General features: G+C 42.4%; 1 protein-coding gene across 6 annotated transcripts in view; it reads left to right on the top strand.

Moving 5' to 3' along the window:
* The window catches only part of PHC2 (polyhomeotic homolog 2), a 146,306-nt gene extending 123,731 nt beyond the window's left edge, over positions 1-22,575 (top strand). For all 6 annotated transcript variants that reach the window (XM_077150404.1, XM_077150403.1, XM_077150401.1 and 3 more), the window contains 6 exons: positions 8,771-8,973; positions 10,673-10,802; positions 11,641-11,755; positions 12,931-13,072; positions 14,300-14,576; positions 21,116-22,575. In XM_077150404.1, the coding sequence (XP_077006519.1) occupies positions 8,771-8,973; positions 10,673-10,802; positions 11,641-11,755; positions 12,931-13,072; positions 14,300-14,576; positions 21,116-21,270 (1,022 nt within the window). In that variant the 3' untranslated portion in view covers positions 21,271-22,575. The remainder of the gene's footprint in view (positions 1-8,770; positions 8,974-10,672; positions 10,803-11,640; positions 11,756-12,930; positions 13,073-14,299; positions 14,577-21,115) is intronic.
* The last annotated feature ends 408 nt before the right edge of the window (positions 22,576-22,983 follow it).

Here is a 22,983-nt window from a genome sequence, read left to right on the forward strand (position 1 = left end):
GAGCCCTCGACCTATTGGATACCATGGGCTTGGCCTCAATCACCAAGGGTTAAGTAGGACTTTTGCAAACTCTCCCTTGCCTCTCTGCATCAGTGTTAGCTATGATTCCCTGGCATGTTGATCTGTCCTGTTGGAAATCACCCTGCAGACCTGCAGGTGCTACTGCTGAGTTTGATCTGGGAGTCAGAGGCCCTTGTTGCAGGGCTCAGCTTGTGAGCTGGGAAGCAGTTCTTGCAGCTGTTTGGAAATCCCCCATTGCTCCTGTTGTCCTGGACTGCATGAGGGAGGGCAGCTGTTCGCTCCATTGATTCCTTCCTTAGTAGCTGGGGGTGGCAGTTTGGAAAACATTCAGCTGTTTACAATTCAGCTTATGTACACTTTGGCTGGGGATTGTGGGTGAGTCAGAAGGCCGCTCTCTTTGCCTGTGTCCTAAGAGACAGCATGAAAGTCAGCTGTATGGTAATGGCTGCCAGCAAGGGAGAAGAGGCCCTCCCTAGCAGATGCCTTAACCAGAGTTACTCAGCCCTGCCAGGACTGCTAGGCAATCCCCTAGATGCTCAAGATTTCAGAAGCATGTCTGCTCTCCAATCTTCTTAACACAAACCCAACAAGGTCACCTTGCAGTGACACTGGAGGACAGGTTTGAGGCCACCTGGCTCTGACTCTCTCATTCTGCTGGCCAGCTCCACTGCAGGCACCCAGGTGTGGATCCAGGGACTCACCTTCCTAGGACTGGAAAACTTAACACTTTGCTTGGCAAAGTCCAAAGGGACCTCCTGACTGCTTTTTCTGCCCCTCTGTGGGAGTGGTCCTTTAGAGCAGGCTGCTCTTGTTTGCGGAGCTGAGGAAGGTGCTCCGATGGGCAGGATGGCTTGACATCTCGGCAGGAGAGCCACAGCCTGCTATTTGCCCTCCAGGCAGTAAGGTCTTGCGTATCTTGACAGCTTGGTCCTTAGTAGTATTGAAAAGCTTACAAACATTTGACTTTGCTTTCTCTTGCCTTCTGGTATTCTGGAGACCTCTTAGTGGGAAGAGGCCTACAGTTTTACACCACAAAGTGTGCCTTTTGTGTGTGCTTTAGAAAACACAGTCTTCCAAATAAATGGCATTTACTCTTTTGGGGATTTGTGTTTCGTTTTTTTTTTTATTTGAGATAAATTCATATAACCATACAATCCATCTAAAATGTACAGTCAATGTCTTCTAGTAAATTCACAGTTATACAGTCATCACCACAATCAATTCTAAAACATTTTTCACCCTCAAGAGTTCACTATGTTATACAGTCCCGTGTTTGTCTCTGGCTTTTCTTCTAATGACATACTCGACCCTAAACTTTCCCTTTTAACTACAGTCATACCCACATATCATTGCTGTTAATTATACTCACTATAATGTGTTACCGTCACTTCTATCCATTTCCAAACATACTGGCGTTTACTCTTACCTTCATTCTAAAAGACGTATTTCCAACATGTACAGTCTGCAGTTGACATGCATGTATAATCAATTTGCGAGTTTATTGTAGAAACTTATGTGAGGGAAATGGGTCATATGAACTTATGGCATTTTAGAATCAGGGAAATATGTTATCAAACAATAGCATGTTTAATCCTGTTGAAGGTATGTGCTATTTCCGTTTAGTCTTCCTGAAATACAGAATCTAGCTCATGGATCCTGATTACTGTGTTCAGTGATCCCTTCTTTAATAGATTAGAAATCCCATTTTGGAGTCACTCACCTAAATCATTCTCCAGCCCATAAATTTTTGGCTTCTGCTTCAAAACATCCTAGAATACACTTTAAATTTCCTCCCCCCTTTATCCAGATGTCCTCATTCTGTCTCATGGCTAATCAAACCACACCTTTCCCTCCACTTGGCAGCCCGCCAGGGAAATATTAAAAACAGAGTCCTGCTCTGGAACCTGCCACTGACTAACTTTTGTACCCTTGGGTAATGTTTCCTCACCTCTGATGCCTACTTGCCTCATCTGGAAAATTAACATATTAGACTCTGGGTCTTTCTAACTTGAATCCTCTACAGTCCAGTGATTCTAAATGCCCCAAGATCCAAAATGATCACTCTCTACCCTCACACCCTCCCACCCTCCCACCGTACCTTCTGTTCCCTAAATTGGGACGAAAGCAATACGCTTATCTGAGTCAGTAATTCCCAGGAAGGTGTGAATGACTAGGTATGTTATTTGCATTTTAAAGACAGTTGTTAACCCCAACTGAATCTCTAATTAATGGCCTCTGTCAGGGTCCCTTGATAGAGCCCCATCTCTTTACTTCCCTCCCCTTCCAGCCTCCCTTTTGGAGGGTGGGAAGAAGTCAAATGAATGCTTATGAAAGATCTTGCCTTTCTCACTTTCAGAGTGGTACTCATTTCTTTGGGGGCCTAAATTTAAATAGAGACCTTGTAAATGGTGGCCTACAGGCCTTTTCACAAGGAATTCTGCCCTCAGTTTAGTCTTGTAGTACAGCCTGCTGCTGCTCAGATCCAGTGCAATCTGTGTCTCTTTTATCTATCTCATAGATATTGTTGCAACATGTGCATAATTTTGCAGGTCCTCCACTAGACTCTGAAGCAAGTAATTCTTTAGGATCCTGCTGTCACCCATCGTGGTCACATGGCTGAGTCCAGTAAGCTAAGCTCAGGAGAGAGCACTCTGTGTTATATGGGTGACCTTATTTTGCCATTTGTCATGCAGAATTTGCTGCAGGCAAATGACCCATGTTATCACCTACTCTGCTTCCTTAAATTCTTTGTTAACATCATTAACTCCATCTTACTCCTGTTGCAGCCAAGTGGGTTTAGTAAGAAGTCTTTTTGATTAGAATACTCCCTTTTCCTTGTGTCTAGAGAAAGTGGAAATCAGCCATTGACCAAGCAGAGGGGGTGCAGGAGAAGCTGTGCTTGCTCTCCATTTCCTCTGGAGTCTGGTCTGTAATGCTGTTTGGTTTAGGAGCAAATAGCATGAGTGACAATAGCCATCTGAAATAACCATTGCAATTGTTATTGCAAAAATTGTATTCCATTGTAACTGATGACTCTTGCCTTATCTGTGCACATAAAGAACATCAAACTGGTTCTGAAGGGATCCAGATTTTGCCCAGCTGGGACCAGTCTGACCTGTCCTAAGCAAGCTGGAGAGCACAGCTGCTTTGGAAGCCTACCGGCTGTGCTGAGGGTGGGGCCATTTTTACAGGCATCTCTGTGTATCTGCCTCTAGAGGTCATCCTGCCTTTCCAAGTGCCTGCTGCCAGCATAAGGGTTTCCAAGGGCTGAGGAATCAGGAGTTCTGGATTTGGAAGCTGGCCTCCAGATTTCAGGGCAGACTGAATGCTGTGCTTCGCTTCTGCTGAGGAAATCCCCATTCTAACAGGAAGAAATGGGCCAAAATCTAGCCCTCATTCTTCATAACCGGGTATCCAGAAATGCCACTCCTTTAGGCAGGCACTGGTTTCACTGCTCTCAAGTCATTATAGCCTCAGAAAGTAATTTGCAAACCTCAGCTGGTACCAGGGTACCTGTTTTGGTTCTGGAGAGATCTTTTACATCAATAGTGAAGGTTGGAGGCCATGGGTTTAATACTATTTAACAAGTATTAAGCACCTGTTATATATTGGCCTTACATTAGCCCTAAGATATAAAGATAAGTCCCCTGTCTAGAGAAACCTGCTGTGTGTACCGGGTTTCTGTACGGACAGAGGTGACCAACCCTGAAATAGATAATTTCACAAACATGAGCCAAGAAGGCACATTTACTTGACCCTGTAAGAGCTGTGTGTGCCAGGCGTCGTGGATGAGACCAGAATTGAGAAGGAACCTAGAGGTTGAGACATTTATTATATAATGACTCCCCAGAACATACTCTTTTGCTCATCTGGAATACTTAGCTCTTTGTGGTCGGCTTCAATTAAAGATGCAATCCTACCTCTTCCCCTCCTACCTCCACCACCGCCACCACTGAAGCTTGGCTTTCCTTTCCTCCCTTCCCTTCTGCCTCTGTTCTTCATGGAGTCCTGGCCTCCACCTTTCCGTTTCAGGTACGTAACTCTGGTAAAGAGGCATTTGAGACCTAGGGGAATTTCTGGTAGCACTTATACCTTCTGGACTGGTAACGGGAATTGAGTTGAGTAAAGAATAAGTTCCAGAGATGGAGTATTTCTTTTTCTCCCTCTTTTATCTGGCCTCAGGGACAGCAGGGCAGGTTTTTGCAGGTTTCACTGTTAAACTGCCCTCTTTCACCCAAGCAGGCTGCAAAACAATCTGGGAGAGTGAGGAGCAGATTAAATTAATCTCAGTGCGCTGAGCTTGGCAGGAGGTGAGATTGTGTTTAGTCATTCCAGAAATAGCCCAAACTCCTTTGTTACTAAAGCTAATAATAAGGTATTGGCCTACAAGATTACAGCAAAGCAAAGTAGTTGCGGGCCTTTGTATATTCATAAAATTCTCCCTGTGTCCCTTGAATTCTGTCTCTCCTATAATCTAACCCAAGTTACAGAGGATGATAGCTTCTAATGTGGCAAAAGGTTTATTAGTTTGTTCTTTCTTTTAATAAGATCTTTTTTATTTTTTTAAAACTCAGATTCCAAAACTTTCTTTGCTTCCCAGAGTTAAGCTTTGGCTCTGTAACTGCTTAGGTGGAAATGTATCTGTTCAGTAGCATATTTGTATGAGGAAAGACTCAGACTTCAAGAGTGTTCCCCAATAGACCTGAGAGACAGGAGGGAAAGGGGTGGAGGGGAAAGAGGGCTTGAGCAGGGAGAGCAGAGAGCCCATAAAAGGAGGCAAGATAGCAGAAACTATTTGGTGATGAATATCAGTGAAAGGTAGGAGGTAGAGAGTGAACCCAGAGTTCATAGGAAATTTATTTAATTCCATAGAAGTATTATAAACTAAAGCAGAGATATCATTCATCTCCCTCAACAAACAACAGATCTTAGCCACTAGATCTTTTAGATGATTTTACTTGCAGTAAATATATTTAGTATTAACTTTGCACCCGACATTAAAAGATGTAGGTAAAGACCTGGGGTGATGATGAACTTGTGGCTTTTTAATGTAAGAAATAGTTGAAACGTCTTCCAGATGAACAGAGAGGAAAGAAGTGTAATAAAATAAGACATCATTGCATTTATCGAGGTATGGACAGATGTGTAAAACATATGGATTAAAAATAAATAATAGGGGGGAACAAATGTTAAAATTTTAAAATATGTATATTGTGTAGATGGAAATTCTAGTGGTAAATGAGAGGGAGGGGTGAGGTATAAGGGATATGGTATGTATGAGTTTTTTCTTTTTTCTTTTTATTTTTCTGGAGTGATGCAAGTGTTCTAAAAAATGATCCTGGTAATGAATATACAACTGTGTGATGATATTGTGAACCATTGATTGTACACCATGTATGGAATGTTTGTATGTTAAGAATGTATGGCTTGTATATTGTTCTATCAATAAAAATGAAAAAAAAATCAGGTATGGTAGGCCATGACAAACTCTGTCCTGGTACCTATAATTCCTGGAGGGTTCCTAGGTCAGATAAATCCTGAAGCCCAGAGGGACCAGTCTCTCCAAAATTATCGATTGATTACATCCTTTCTCAACATGAAACAGTCAGAATGGGCATTGTGAACACCCCTTTTCAACATGAAACAGTCAGAGTGGGCATTGCCTAAAGATCCCTATAGATTGGGAGAGGGATCAAGGAGAACGAGGAAGTATAACAGAGAAAATAGGATTTAATGAGTGAGTATGACTGCTGAATCAGCATATTAATATTCTTCTAGCCTTCAGTGTTTTGGAGCAGTTAGAAGGAAAAATCTGAGATGGTAGAAAGGTAGCCAGAGACAAACTCTGGGATCTGTTCAGTAGCTACTTGTTGAAGTGTGCTTTGAAAATTATTGTTTTTTCTTTCTTTGCTTTGTGTATGTTACATTTTATAGTAAAAAAAATGTTAAAAAAAAAAAAGAAATAGTTAAAAGCACAGAAGAGGTTTAGCTTGGAGGAGAGATGTGTTCAGGGATCATGAGTGACATCTTGCGTGACCCTAGAGTAGCATCTACCATGTTTTTAGCATTTTCTAGGTGTGCTAGCACTGCACTGCTATGCATCGGTTCATTTAGTCCTCACACAACACTAAAATAAGTATTTGTTGTTGTTCTTATTTTGCCACCAGTGAAACTGAAGCTCGGGGTAATGAGTTGCCCAAGTTCACCAAGTGACTGATAGAGACCAGACTCTAAGCCAGGTCTAAGTCTGTGTTTTTGATCATAAAACAGATCTGATACTAAGCCTTCTTCTGTGTTGTCTAAAGGAATAGAACCAGGATAAGTGGGCAGAAATTAACAGAAGAAGATTTTTGGCCCATTTTAAGGAATAACTTTTTTTTTCGCATGGGCAGGCACCGGGAATCAAACCCGTTTTGGCATTGCAGGAGCGAATTCTGCCACTGAGCCACCATCATACAGCCCTAGGAATAAGTTGTTAATTGAACTGTCCATGGTAGAAATAAACTATGTCAGAGATAGTGAGTTCCTTTGCCAAACAACTGCTCAAAAATCATTGGGTGGGAGTATTATAGTGAAGATCTGGGTATTGGGTAAACAGTTGAACTAGACTTCCAATCCTCTGATTTTGTAATCTGCAGTTCACTAGGTTAATCAAAGAATAGGGTCTAATTAGGAAGAAATGGCCATGATCTAAAACTAAATTAATAATTATTAATAAATTAATAAAAAGCTTTGTAGTTTTAACATTTATTCATCATTTTTAAATGTATTTGTTTTCTTTTTTAAAATAAAAGCAAAGAAAATATAATTGTGTAAGTGCAGACTAAAATATTTAAATGTAATTGTGGTCTTTCTGTTTTATTTATTTTTTGTTTGCAGTTGCTTTTAAAAGCTTAATTTGATTAATTACATAAATGTAGAGCATCTTAATTTGATTGCTTATGTCATAAACTCAGGCCTCCCACTTACTCATGCACTGTATTTTTTAGTTCCCAAACACCTTTACGATGTAGAAAGGCCAATTCCAAAAGAGGAGTAAATTCTCCATCTCTACAGCAAAGCTAAAGCTATTAAAAAAGTTTTTTTTTCAAATGAATATATACACTTAAGGGAACTTTTCTAACTTGCTGCACAACTGTATTTCAAACAAAAAATAAATAAAATGAGAAGATCTCAGCAACCACATTTCTTGGATGGCTCCTGCTCAGCCCTGAGTTTTGTTGTTGTTAAAGAATTGGTGAATACTAAAGGCATGTGTCATAGCCAACATCTTTGCATCAAAAAAGATTTATTTTAGTTTATTGAGCATTAGGATTATTAGTCAGAAAATAAACTGGATGGGGTGCAAGACTTCGTGACCTCATTGTAAACCTTTCTTAAAATAGGTCTATTCTGGCAAAATTAGACCATATGAATTCCCATTCCATGTTGATATTTTGTATTTTTAGCATGAAATGAGAGCATCTTCATAGAAAGTTTTGTGTAAAAATTACTTTCATAACACATATACTAAAAGAGTTTTAAAAGCATTTATATCACACACACACATCCACCATACTCCACTGTGTTATGCTTCACATTAAAAGGTTTGTTGCACTAAAGAAAGGACCTTTTTTTTCTTTCCTTTCTTTTCTTTCCTTTTCTGTTCCTTCCTTTTTTAAGAATGTCCAGGTTAAAGGCAGTCTGAGCTCACTGGTCAGTTGATGGTAGCAAATGACCCTGAGAACGGGGCAGAGAAAGAGTCACAAAAGTGAAGTGATTAAGTGTTGCGCCTCTCAGACAAGGACTCAGAGCTCCCAGGAAAGGCTCTTTGAAGTATAGACGGGAAGAGGAGCATTGTGGTGTGGTGTGGTTCTGTAGATGCCCCTCATCGCACATTTTGGAGCAGCCTGTTAGGGCTCTCAGAGGAAGACTAGCAAGTCCATAGAGGAAGAGAACTTAGGGAAAGAGGTCCACAGAGAGATAGAAGGAAAGGGTCTATAATTTGCTGAGGATCAAATTGGGTATGGAACTGAAAGCTGGGCAAGAGGCTTGACTGAGAGTATTTGACCAGTAGAAATAGCATAGAAAATCTCAGCTCTGCCTAGTGGCTTCCTCTGGAGAAAAATAGAATACATGCATATCTTAATGCAGTGACCCCAAATAACCAGTTTTTGAATTGTCAGATCCACTTTGTAGTCTATATTTAAGGATCAGCCCCCAAATTCCCTTTGCCTTCATTTCTGGGGTTCAGTGCTGTGACATTTCACATGGCTCTCAAAACCCAAGCCTTCTCCAAGGAACCTTATAGAAGATCCATTTAACCTTTCTCTCCGAAACCCTGACACACCTTAAAACATGTACATAGGTCAGTATTTTGTCCTGGTTTTAGATGTCACCTTGAATGCATAAGCTCTCAAACTGAATGTCACCCTATTTGTCCATGACAGCCATGGCTTTAACTCCTCAAAGACAGACATCTTATCTGTCTAACCTGATTGGACTTTCTTAGCACAGGTGGAAAGAAAGAGAAACTGCTCATTGATTGGCTGCATTATAGCAGAACTGATTATAGGCACTCTTGGTGGTATGTCCATTGAAATTGTACCACTTTTAAATACGTCATTAAGAAAGGGGACTGTTTGGTTTGCATGGTTGCTTGGCTCCACGGGAAAAGAGAGGCCCATTTTGAGTCCTTGCTTTCTTGCTACTGGCCTAGACTTTGGTACTGAACTCCCGTTCTGTGTCTGCCTATCTTTTCCTTGTACAGAGGCAGGGCAGGGCATTGTTCATGCACTGACCGACCTCAGCAGCCCCGGCATGACCTCAGGGAACGGAAACTCTGCCTCCAGCATCACCGGCACTGCCCCCCAGAATGGTGAGAATAAACCACCACAGGCCATTGTGAAACCCCAAATCCTGACGCATGTTATCGAAGGGTTTGTGATCCAGGAGGGGGCGGAGCCTTTCCCGGTACGGACTACTTCTTTTCCCCTCTTTTTTTTTTTTAAAGTATATTTTAGATATGTATTAGAATATTTTTACATTTCCATGTAAAATTTCTGAAAATGTGAACAGCTTGCTTTTTCCCTTCTAATTTTCCCCCAAAAGAATGCCAGAGCCAGTTTGTTTCTAGTATTATCTTCCTAGGGTACAGAAGAGGCCAGTGATAAGAAATAAGTGGCAAGACTCCTTGGTTAGCAATATTTCTTAGGGAGTTTACATTGGAGTGTTTGGTGAAAGATGGTGGCCCTTGGGAAATGAGACCTTGTTCAGTTTTAAAACAATTCTTAAGCTAGGATTTGATGGTCTCACCGTTATTCTTATGAATACCAAAACTATTGCCCAGTTAGGGAGCAGAAGGAATATGTGTATAGAACTGAATTCTCAAGATATATCCAAAATGAAGGTAAGGGAACAGGGTTGCAGCCTGAAGCTTGTTCTTCAGGGGAGGCCCTTGAAAGTGGTGAATGAGATTGGCAGTTCAGAAGGGGCATGATCAAGTGTTACCATTTAAAGCACAAGCCCAAAGGAAAATATAGACGAATCAAAAACATGTTTATTAGAACAAAACACCCAGAGCTGACTACAGTGTGAATTAGCTGGGACAGGTAGTACTGCTCTGTAGGTGGGCAGGAGCCCAGATCCAGGTGAATTTTAGCCTCTCTTCTGATAAAAACTTTTTGACTTCAGAGACATACTATCTTCATGAGATGGCATCTGCCTTTTGCTCATTCTTTGGATCCATGACAGTTTTGAATAGACAGCAGAAGACTTTGAACTTGATTAAATGAATTGGATGAACTGCCCTCAAGTGCCACAAGATGTGTAGGCATTTGTCCTCTTTTCCTATGGAAGTTGTTCAAGGCCAGTAGCAAACAAATCCGCCTGGAGCAGCCTGGCTATAAGTAGTTCTGGCCCTGTCACATCCCACCCCCCACCTCATTAGGCTAGGTCTTCTCCTCGGCCTCCTGGAGTGACATCAGAAACCAGTGGATCTTAAATGCAGGTTAAAAAGCACACCCAGCTTATCTCCCTAGAACTAGGTGCCACATGATCTGGCTACCAAGCTGCCTAGAAAGAGAGGAACAAAGCAGTAAATAAGACAATCTGGAGTCTTGACCACCACAGAGGGCATTTCCTCTATGGCCTAGAGTCAGTTATTCCTGCTCCCCTCTGGGGTTCCTGTACCTCTGCCTTGGGTGGGGCAATGGTAAGGTAGAGAACAGCAAGAAATCACAAAATGGATTCTGAGCCTTTGTCTCTGTCTTATGCATACACTGTTCACACACACAGACTCAGCTATGTCTCATTCCGGTGACTCATGAGCACTGGATCCTGGCACTTGATCTGAGGTTGTGGGAAATCTGGTCTCTCCCTCCATCTCTGTCCCTTACATACTTGGGAGAGGAGATATTTTCCTAACCTCCTAAGCCATCCATTAGTCTTGGACTAAAGCCACCCCTGTACTTTGGAGCCCACTGGCATTTTGCCTCCTGAGTTAAACAGCAAAAAAGGGCCTTGAATAGGGCAGGTCCACTTGGATGATATGGGGGAAGAGTCTGAGGAATGCTAGGTCTGTGCACCTGGATACTTTATACATGTAATTTTGATGAGTCTGGATGGCAAGGAGCATCTCCCACCTAACTCTCATGGCTTCCTTGTCCTCTAGGTGGGACGCTCGTCCCTGCTGGTGGGGAATCTCAAGAAGAAGTATGCACAGGGGTTCTTGCCTGAGAAACTTCCACAGCAGGATCATACTACCACCACTGATTCCGAGATGGAAGAGCCCTATCTGCAAGGTAGGCATCTTGGACCCTTAATGCTAAACCTTCTGATTTGGCTGTTATCACAATATGAAACAGGAAGTAGGCAGGACTGGAAGAGCAGACTTTACATACTTACTTTCTTTGTATCCTTGGCTGAACTCTGAGCCGGAAAGTGTGTAAACATGTCAGTCTCTTGAACATTCTACCTCATCCCTAGGAAATGGGTGGGAGAAGTAGGAGAGTCACTTGTCATCTGCCTCTCCCTCAGTCCCCCATGCCAGTAAACCACAGGATTCCAAGAGCTGCTTTTCCCACGTGAATCATTGGCAAGTTATGGGAATGAATGTACAGGCATCACCAAGCATGCTGTGCCTTTCTCTGACTGCCACAAGAGTCTGTGCCCAGGATTAGGGGCCAACTTGAAGCACAGCTGTTGCCTAAATGACGGCTACACGGGCTACAGAACTCTTGGGTTCTGTTATCCAGGTCATTAGCCTTCTAGATGAAGCAAGAGAGGGTGGGTTGTGACAACATGAAGAGTATTTGCTGTGAGCCTTCTGCTTTCTTCTGTGGTCATAAAGAGGAACTTGTTCTTTGCCATCTGTGTTTTGCCTCAGGACTATAGCACTTAGTAAATTGTCAAGTACCCACGGGCACAGACACCCTACAGAGTACTTTCTGAAGGGAAAAACAGCCCTTCCAAAGATACTAACAAAAGCAATTTGGCATTTTCCAAGCTAGGCTGCTACTGCATGTCACGGCTATGGGAACATGAAGAGGCAGAACAGAGTAGAAAGGCCTCTTGGTGGGACCATCACCAGTTCTGTGGTAACTGCTCATTCTCCACACTTAGCCATTTCCTACCTTTCAGAATCCAAAGAGGAGGGTACTCCCCTCAAGCTCAAGTGTGAGCTCTGTGGCCGGGTGGACTTTGCCTACAAATTCAAGCGTTCCAAGCGCTTCTGTTCCATGGCCTGTGCAAAGAGGTGAGTAGCCTCAGCTGTGCTGCTGTGTCTAGCCCCTTCCCTTCCCTCACAGGACTGTGTCTTTGTATTCTGCTTCTGTGTACCATCTCCCTCCAGTGATCAACTACCCTAAGAGGTCACATGTATGGCTTGTGCAGTTTTCTGCTTCCTTGACCTGCCTTGGAAGAAGCATCATGTCACTACTTCACCATGCACTAGGAGCCAGATCTGAGAGAGGGCAGCACAGAGACTATGGAAGGGATCCTCCTAGGTCCCACTAGCTCCTATTCTCTTTTCTTACCCTTGGCAGGTACCAGCTCCTTACGGTAAATCCTCCACTGGACACTTCCCAGAACCACAGCCCTAGTTACAGATATTGCTTTGGTGAGCTTTCACCTCAGTTTACAAGACTAATGATAATAAAAACCACTGTCATTTATAGAGAGCCTGCTGTGTGCTAAGCACTGTACTAGTCAACTGATAATGCCTTATCTCATCTAATCTTCAGTAAAACCTGGTGAAGCAGGTATTACCGTCTCCTTTATACAGACTAGGAAACCAAGGCACAAAGGATAAATAGCTAGTATGTCACAGACCTGGGGATTTAGACTAATATGACTGTAAAGTCTTATATAGTTCTTTGTACTAAGATGAAAGAGACAGCTGACCTTGAAGCCCTGGGCCCCCAAAAGATAAGAAATCTCTAGATCCCAAAGCAGAGGTACTTTGTGCTCTGAACCTTTGTACCCATGCCTAGTTGCTGGCTGTAAGAGATGCTGTGCATGCCAAGCTAGAACTGAGTTGTCCTTAGCCCTCATCCCCTCATCCTGTGCTGCCACCTTGGTCAAGCTGTCCCCAAGCTGCTCTCCAGCAGGACAATAGTTTACTGACACAAATAATTTTATAATACAATATGTTAGCCATGAGTTCTTACTATGATCCAACTTGTTTCAAGCACTTTACATACATTATCTCACTGAATTGTCAGACCAGTTTTAGAAAGTGAGTGATACTATCCCAACTCATAAGGAGACCGAGGCTTAGAGTTGAAGTGACTTGACCAAAATCATACAGCTGGTAGTAAGTGATAGAGTTAGGATTTGAGCCAAATAGTTGGATTCAGATTTTGTTGGATAGCTTGGTGCTCTTACTCTACCATCTGCCCAGTCTTCCCTCAATTCTTTTGTCTTTGGCAGGTACAATGTGGGATGCACCAAACGAGTGGGACTTTTCCACTCAGACCGGAGCAAGCTGCAGAAGACAGGAGCCACAACACACAACCGCCGTCGGGCCAGCAAAACCAGTCTGCCCACACTTACTAAGGATACCAAGAAGCAGGTGAGAGTATGGGCAGAGCCTGAGGTTCCATTCTCACAAGTCCCCCCACCAACTTCCTTCTTCATATACCCCTAGACACCACATTCCTTTGAGCTGCTGACTTTAGTACATTCTATCACAGTCGCATTTCTCATAGATCTATGAGACTTCCCTATTTCCTTAATAGGTCTGCTCCACTTAGATCCATGGATGTTTATAAAATAACTTGCCATTTTCAGTGGTCTTGCCCCAGTACCACTCCTCCTCTTTCAGTCTACCTCCATTCTTGACTTACGGAGCCATAAAATTGGGAACACCCCTGATTGGCCTCTTGAAGAAACATGTCTTACTACGGAGGACTGGGTGAGAGGGCAGCGTACACCCTTAACCTTCACGTTGTTTTGCCTCCTAGAATGTTAAAACATTGAGTTCTTGAAGGCCTCAACCAGGGGCACAAATGTTCATTCATAAAATATTTTTTAGCACTATCTGTGTGCCAGCAACTCTGTTAGACATTGAGGCTCCACAAAATAATCTTTTGCCCTAGAAGAACTTACAGCCTAGTATAATGCTTTATAACCGTATGTGCTTTTTGGTTTTTGTTCATTGTTGTAGCTGCTGTTGGGTTTGGTCTTAAACCTCTTTAAGAATCTGAGGAAAGGGGGTGCAAGGGTAGTTCAGTGATAGAGTTCTCACCTGCCCTGTGAGAGACCTGGGTTCGAATCGCAGCCCATGCCCTTCCCACAACAAGCAAACAAACAAAAGTTCAAAAAATGGTGCTGCAAAAAAAAAAAAAAACACAAATGGTGTTGCAATAATGGGATACTCACATGGAAAAAGAATGAAATGTGACCCTGACATACAACATACAAAAAAACAAAGGAATCTGAGGAAAGCTATAAACTAAAATGTACATAAATGGGAAATTTTACATGTTATTTCAGGTTGTTCATACCATGCCTACTTAAACCCAGAGAGCCCTGATTTAAAATCTAGAAAAAAAGATAAACATATAAGTAGATCATTGCAGTACAGTGTGTTATATTCTACAATACTGGGAGGGACTAACTCCGCTTAGGATTGGGGAAGGGACAGCACAGAAGATGCTTTTTGGTCTGGAAACTCAAAGATATGTAATAGTAGACCAAGTAGAAAAGGGAGAAATACCTGCATTTGCCCCAGCTGCCCAATACTTTAAGAAAGGTCTTATTTCCCACATCCTAAAGAAAACTTTCTTTCTGCTCTCAGTCAACAGGCACTGTACCCCTTTCAGTTACTGCTGCCTTGCAGCTAACACACAGCCAGGAAGACTCTAGCCGTTGCTCAGATAACTCAAGCTATGAGGAACCCTTGTCACCCATCTCAGCCAGCTCATCTACCTCCCGCCGGCGACAAGGCCAGCGGGACCTGGAACTCCCTGATATGCACATGCGGGACCTGGTGGGCATGGGACACCACTTCCTGCCAAGTGAGCCCACCAAATGGAACGTAGAAGATGTCTACGAATTCATCCGCTCTCTCCCAGGTAAGGAAGTTCCATGCCTTCTGGAATAGCAAGGAATGAGAGATTTCACCTCTCACCACCAGGGAGGATTAAGTAATTGAGTTAATGACACATACTCAGGGTCAGGAATAAGATACTGAGATAAATTCATCTCACTGCCTGCAAAGTGAGCACAGAACATAAACAATAAAATTTTATAGCTATAATTTGGTATGTAGGTATAGCTTAGAGACCTTGTAGGTTTAGTTCCAGATCACAATAAAGTGAATGTCTCAATAAAGTGAGTTACATGAATTATTTTGGTTTCCAGTGCATATAAAAGTTATGTTTACACTATACTATAATCTATTTAAGTGTGCAATAGCATTATGTCTAAAAAAGCAATGTACATACATAGCCTTAATTTTAAAATATCCTGTTGCTAAAAAAAATGCTTACCATCATCTGAGCCTTCAGTGTGTTATGTTTTTGTTGGTGGAAGGTCTCGTCTTGATGTCGATGGCTACTGACTGAGCAGGGTGGTGGTTCCTGAAGGTTGGTGTGGCTGTGGCAGTTTCTTAAAATAATAATGCATCTTTAAGACTGCATCGATTGACTCTTCATTTTATGAAAGATTTCTCTGTAGCATGCAATGCTATTTGATAGCATTTTACTCACAGAAGAACTCTTTCAGAATTGGAGTCAGTCCTCTCAAACCCTGCCACTGCTTTATCAACTAAGTTTATGTACTATTCTAAATCCTTTGTTATTATTTTCAACAACCTTCACAGAGTCTTCACCAGCAGTACATTCCGTCTCAATAAACCACTTCTTTATTCCTCCATAAGAAACATTTCCTCAAGTCATTAAAGTTTTGTCCTGAGATTCAGTCATATCTTTTCAATTCTAATTCCAATTCTCTTGCTATTTCTATCACATCTGCATTTACTTTCTCCACTGAAGTGTTGAACCCCTCAAGGTTATGGGGTTCAAACTCCTGTTAACATTGATATTTTGACCTCCTCCCATGAATCACCAGTGTTCTTAATGGCAGCTAGAATGCTAAATTCTTTCCAAAAGATTTTCAATTTACTTTGCCCATGTCTATCAAAGGAATTATGATCTGTGGCAGCTATAGTTTTATGAAGTGTATTTCTTCAATAATAAGACTTGGAAATTGAAATGACTACTTGATCCATGGGCTACAGAATGGGTATTGTGTTAGCAGGAATGAAAACAACACTCATCTGTGCATCTCCATTAGAGCTCTTGGTTGACCAGGTGCATTATCAATGAGCAGTAATATTTTGATTGGAATCTTTCTGAACAGAAGATCTCAACAGTGGGCTTAAAAAAATTCACTAAACCATGTTGTAAACAGATGTGCTATCATCCAGGCTTTATTTTTCCATTTATAGAGCACAGGCTCTATAATTAGCACAATTCTTAAGGACCCTGGGATTTTTGGAATGGTAAGTCAAAATTGACTTCAACTTAAAGTCACCACCTGCATTAGCCCCTGACAAGGATTAGCCGGTCCTTTGAAGTCAGCTGTTGACTCCTCCCTGTGAAGTCCTAAATGGCATCTTCTTCCAACAGAAGGCTTTTCCATCTACACTGAAAATTTATTGTTTAGTGTAGCCACCTTCATCAGTTATCTTAGCTAGTTCTTCTGGATAACTTGCTGTAGCTTTAGCTTCTGTATCAGCACTTGCTGTTTCACCTTGCACTTTTATGTTATGGAGATGCCTTTTTCCTTAAACCTCAGGAACCAACTTCTGCTCCCTTCAGACTTTTTTCCTGTAACTTCTTCACCTCTATCAGCCTTTAAAAGAATTAAAGAAAGTTATTTAGGACCTTGCTCTGGATTAAGCTTTGACTTAATGCAAAGCTATGGCTAGTTTGATCTTCTATCCAGATCACTAAAACTTTCTCCATTTCAGCAACAAGACTGTTTCACTTTATCATTTGTGTGTTCACTGACATCACATTTTAATTTCCTTCAAGAACTTTTTTTTTTGCATTCACAGTTGGCTAGCTGGTGTCAGAGGCCTAGCTTTCAGCCTTTCTCGGCTTTCAAAATGCCTTACCAATAATCATTTCTAACTTCTGATTTAAAGTGAGAGGCATGCTACTCATCCTTTCACTTTAACACTTAGAGGCCATTCTAGACTATTAATTGGCATAATTTCAGTATTGTGTCTCAAGAAATAGGGAGACCTGAGGAGAGGGAGAAGTAGGGGGACAGCCAGTTGATGGAAAATTCAGAACACACACAACATTTATCAGTTAAGTCCACCATCTTATATGAGCACAGTTCGTGGCTCCCAAATGAACTACAATAGTAACATAAAGATCAATGATCACAGATCACCATAATATAAAATGACAATGAAAATGTTTGAAACATTGCGAGAATTACCAAAATGACAAAGTGACCACATGCTATTGGAAAAATGGTGCCAGTAGACTTGCTTGACTCAGTGTTGCCACAAACCTTCAATGTATAAAAAGCACAATATCTGTGAAGTGCGATAAAGTGAGATATGCTTGTATTTACTGGAATAGTTGATGTGTGAAATGTAGAGATGATGATGTCATTCTCCCTGCTTAGTTCCTGGGGCAGATTGGGAAGGGAGTAAGGTGATAAGTCTGTCAAGAAATAAGAAAATTTAAACCAAATAACAGTGGATGAATGGACCTTTGCCAGATGGAGAGAACTGCATAAGGGAGCACCTTGAGCAGAGGCATAAAGACATGAAAGCGTGGTATATAGTGTGTGATATAACTACACACAGCCCTAGTTGGTGAATGCAGGTGGTTTGTTGTTGTTTTCAACTTCACTGAGATATAGTCATACACCATACAAACCTTCTAAAGTATACAATCACTGGCTCACAGTATCATCGCATAGTTGTGCATACATCCCTATGATCAATTTTAGAACATTTTCATTGCTCCAGAATAGAAATAAAAATTAAAAATAAAACCCAAATCCTCTTATACCTCTTATTCCCCCCTATTGTTGACTCATAGTATTTGTGAAGTAAATTTGATACAGTTGTTGAAAGAATATTAAAATATTACTGTTAACTATAGTCTACAGTTTGCAATAGTTATGTTTTTTTCCCATATCCCCCTTTATTTCTTTATTATTTTTTTACATTTGTAGTTCAATGCAGGTGGTTTTGAGAACTAGAATTTAGAAACGAGCCTTGAAAAGCAGGCTGGGACCAATGTTATGACAAATCTTACATCATTCATGGATGCTTTCAGTGAACCCAGTGATTCACCACTGCCCCCAATGATTCATGTCCCTCCCCATGCAACATACACTCATCCCCTACCAAGACCCCCAAAAGTCTCATCCCATTACAGCATGAGCTTGAAGTCCAGGATCTTAATTCAGGTGCAGGCTTGGATGAGTCTCCTGGATCCAGCTCCTTAAGTATGGTTCCTTCCAATCTGAAGACCTGAGAACTAAGAATTATTCACTCCTTTCCACAAACCCAACATATGATGAAACGGGCAACCAATGTAGATATGCCCATTCAAAAAGGGCAAAGCAGGGCGGAAGCGTGCAGGAGTCATTGATCCAATCAGTTCTGAAATCTTGGTATTCTGTTGATTACTTCTTAAAGCCTAAGAGAGATTCTCTTTCACTCTTGGTTCTGTCCACTGAGTTATCCTTCATTTTCCATGGAAGATAGCCAGATTTTTCAGCAGAGTAGTTTTCTCAACCTACTTCTTTTTATTTTGTACTGCCTCTGGCCTTTTCAGTCCAAGTTTCTGCCAGTAAGAGTTTATAAAATCTTTGGGCTTTCTGTGAATCTTTTTGGGTTCATGCTATGAGACAAAAACCACACCCCAAGATATTTTCAAAATAGGCATTTTTCTACGTTGGGCTTCTGAGGTTTAGGAACGCCCTTTAGATTCTCCTAATGCCTTCTTATTTAATGGGGAGAATCTGTGGGCTACACCCATAAAATCCTTAGCTTTTGATTGAAAAGTTCTCTGATTACCACCTAGATCCATCTGAAGTGACATCCTCAGTTTCATCTTTAAACCATGTTTTCTTGATTGTGTCCTGGATTTGATCTTTGCCTAAAAACCACTCTTTAATTTTAGCATCATCTGCCATCTGGAGAGACTAGGGATTTTGAAAACCAGAAAATCCTGGCTCTTTTAGGTTTAACAGTTTTTCCTTTAGCTCATCTCTCTCCTTTCTTATTTCAATATAAGCAGCAGTAAGGAGCCGGGCGGCACATCCAACAGTTTGCCAGAAGATCTCCTTAGCTAGATTACTCAGTTCATTAAATATATTTTCTGCTTACCACTTTACTGCCACTGTTGCTAAATTTTCTTGTATTTGATAACAAGGATCCCTTTTCCTCCTATTTCTGCTATACATTTTTATCATCTTCCTTTAAGCTTCACCAGCAGGTTTTTTTTTTTTGCAAACATTCCTATTTTGATCATTCCGTTCTCCATATATAATCAGTAATTCACAATATCATCACATAGTTGCATATTCATCATCATTGTCATTTCTTGGAACATTTGCATCTATTCAGAAAAAAAAATAAACGAAAACAGAAAAAAAATTTATACATACCATACCCCTTACCCCTCCCTTTCATTGATCACTAGCATTTCAATCTACTAAATTTATTTTAACATTTGTTCCCCCATTATTATTTATATTCCATATGTTCTACTCGTCTGTTGACAAGGTAGATAAAAGGAGCATCAGACACAAGGTTTTCACAATCACACAGTCACATTGTGAAAGCTATATCATTATTCAGTCATCATCAAGAACATGGCTACTGGAACACAGCTCTGCATTTTCAGGCTGTTCCCTCCAGCCTCTCCATTACATCTTGAGTAACAAGGTGATATCTACTTAATGCGCAAAAATAACCTCCAGGATAACTTCTCGACTCTGTTTGAAATCACTCAGCCATTGACACTTTGTCTCATTTCACTCTTCCCCCTTTTGGTCAAGAAGGTTTTCTCAATCCCTTGATGCTGAGTCTCAGCTCATTCCAGGATTTCTGTCCCACGTTGCCAGGAAGGTCCGCTCCCCTGGGAGTCATGTCCCACGTAGATAGGGGGAGGGTAGTGAGTGTGCTTGTTGTGTTGGCTGGAGAGAGAGGCCACATCTGAGCAACAAAAGAGGCTCTCTTGGGGGTGACTCTTAGGCCTAATTTTAAGTGGCCTTGACCTATCCTTTGTGGGGTTAAGTTTCATATGAACAAACCCCAAGACTGGGGGCTCAACCTGTAGTTTTGGTTTCACCAGCAGTATTTTAGCTTCCTAGGCTGTTCAAGCAAATTACAAGCAATGGTTCAGCTTAAAAATGGGAATTTATTAGCTTTCCCCCCCAAAAACTAGTTTTGAGGCTAAAAGAACACCCAAAGCAAGGCATCAAGGTGATGCATTCTCCCTAAAGCCTAGTATTCTAGGGCTGGCTTCTGGCAATCTTTGGTCCTTAATTTGTCACATGGCACGGTATGTGGTGGCATCTCTTAGTCTCTCCCTTTTGTTCTGGGTTCCTATGATTTCACCTTCTGGCTGCTTTCTCTGTGGCTTTCTCTCTCTGACTAAATTTCATTGCACTTATAAAGGAATCCAGTAAAAGGATTAAGACCCATCCCCATTGGAATGGGCCACAGCTTAATTGAAGTAAACACATCAAAATGTCCTACTTACATTGGGTTCACACAGGAATAGATTTAAGAACATGTTTTTCTGTAGTACATATGACTTTTTAAACTACTACGAGCAGTTTCCTCAAAGGCCTTCAGACTTATAGTCTCTTCAAGGCAGTCTTCAGAGTCCTTCCAGCTTCTGCCCACTACCTGGTTCCAAGGTCAGGCCTACATTTTAGGGTACCAAAATCTGTACTAGTTACTTATTTCTGTGAAGCGAATTACACCAATATTTAGTGGCTTAAAACTAATCATTTAATATCTCAAGTGTTCTTGGGGTCATGCATTTGAATTGGCTTAACTGAGCAGTTCTCGCTTGAGGTCTCTTAAGGGGTCTTAGTCAAGATGTCATCCAGGGCTGAAGTCATTTGAAGGTTTGGAGCTGGAGGATCCACTTCCAGGGCTACTCATTCACATAGCAAATTGGGGTGGCTATTTGCAAGAGGTCTCAGTTCCTTTCTATAAGTTTTTCCAGAGGACTGTTTTGAGTGTTCTCACAACATAGTGCCTGGCTTACCCCAAAATAATTGATCCAACAGAGCAAGGTGGAAGCTCCTGTGCCTTTATAATCTAACCTTAGAAGTCACACACTGTCACTTCCATAAAATCCTATTGGTCACCAATTCATTGTGGGAGGTGTCTGCACAAGGGCATGAATAAATAGGCATGGATCATTGGGGACCATCTTGGGGTCTCACTGCTCAAGGTAGATGACTTAGCCTCTCTTGAGCGGCAAAATATAAAAATATCCTTCTCAAATAATGGTTATGAGGATTTAAATGAGATAATGTATCTAAAATACAGTGAATGCCAAGAATGAATATTGGTAGTTTTGATTGATACTGTCTTTGGTGGTGTACCCCTCAGGCTGCCAGGAGATTGCAGAGGAATTCCGTGCCCAGGAAATTGATGGGCAAGCTCTGCTGCTGCTCAAGGAGGACCATCTCATGAGTGCTATGAACATCAAGCTGGGGCCCGCCCTGAAGATCTATGCCCGCATCAGCATGCTCAAGGACTCCTAGGGCTTGCCAGAGCAGCCAGGATTCTGGCCCAGGGCTCCTCCTCCCAACTGAGCAGAGCCAGACAGACATTCCTGAGAGGCCCAGAAATGGGGCCAGTTGGAGGGAAGGGGCTCTCTCCCTAGGGGGCGTGACTGGTGAGGAGGTCTCGGCATCTCCTCAGTGGCTCTCAGGGGCTTTCATTTCTGTGGGAGGGGCAGAGATGTAGGTGGTGCAGAAGATGGGGCTTTATGCTTGTAAATATTGATAGCACTGGCTTCCTCCAGAGTCCCAATACTTTAGTCCTGCTCTCTCCCCCTCTCTTTGTCCCCCATTTTCCAGGGGGTTTATGGTCAGGGCTCCCAACCTAAGTTGGGTTACTTCCAAGGGCAGCCAGCAGGCCCAGACAGAGGCCTTGAAAGCCCTTGCCTGCCTTCCTCCCACTTCTTTCTCCAGGCCTGGTTAACTCTTCCGTTGCCAGCTTCTCCCCCTTCAGCCTGTTTCTGAAGCAGCCAGGGGTTCTACCCCTATATCCTCTGCAGGTGGAGAGAGAGAAGTTGGGCCCAGTTTGGCCATGCCTGCTGGCACAGACGCCTTAACGCTGTATGTGTGACTGTATGACTGTGTGGGAGCCTGGACTGACAGATGGGCCAAGAGCCAACCTCTGGCATCACCAGGTATTTTGTAGCAAACAGCCACTTAGTGCTTTGTCCTGGATTCCACTCAGCCTCAAGATGGGGAACAGAAAAGAAAAGCAGCCTCAGACATAGAGGCAAGATCAGAAATTGATGATCAGGACTTTATCCTTTCCAGGCTTGTCAAGATGTCTCCACAGCCCCCAGCCCACATTGTGAAGCTCCCCTGACTGCTCTCCTGTCCCACAAATAGCATTAAGGAAGCTGCCGTTGGGCTGGGCTGTAGCGTCTAGATGGTCTGATTGAGCCAGCCTTCTGGTCTGCCTGCCTGCTCACCCTGGGAGCCCCAGTGGTGGAGGCCCAGAGAACCTTCTAAGGGAAAACAGCTGGAGCTACCACTGATATGAAGAAGGTAGCTTTTGACTTCCCACTCCCACACTTTTTTGCTTCTAAACCTCCTAGCAGTAATTTGAGCTACCTGAGGAGAAGGCAGGGCAGGAAGGGTGAGGGCCTGCCTCTGACTTGCCCTGCCCTTGACAGGCTCCTGGGGGAAGGTTGGGGCTCTTTCCAGGAAGGGGGTGGGCACCTTCTCAGCTTGTTCTATTCCCCACCCACACCCCCAGGCAGGGTTGGAAATGAAGGACTTTTTTAACCTCTTTGTTTTCTTGTTTTTTTAATAAATCTGTAAAACCTGTCTCCTGTGCTTTTCTCTCCTGAGGATGACCATCTCTAGTTCTAAATGGTGATTACTCACCCACAAGGAGAAGGTGGTCCCTAGGTCGGGAGGGACTGATGCCTTAACAAGATTGCGTATCCTCCACACCTTGCTGGGACCAGGCTGTTCAAGGGTGCCTTAGCAGCTAGTACACACGGGAGAAGCAAATGCAGCCATGGTTATTCACACAGCTGTCCTTTGGGGTAAGAGGGTCCAGAAGCCCCTTAAGCCCTACCCAACATTCCTACCTAGGAGACATGGGGCAGAGCACAAACTCCCACCTCTCAGCTACAGCCTCTGGAACTGCCTACTGTTGAGAATGTCCCTGAGATGGCTATAGTTCATGCACTTTGTGCATTTTCTGAATGCTGATCCAGAAAATGTTTA

Source organism: Tamandua tetradactyla, chromosome 2 (assembly GCF_023851605.1).
Source record: "Tamandua tetradactyla isolate mTamTet1 chromosome 2, mTamTet1.pri, whole genome shotgun sequence".
Taxonomy (NCBI): Eukaryota; Metazoa; Chordata; class Mammalia; order Pilosa; family Myrmecophagidae; genus Tamandua; species Tamandua tetradactyla.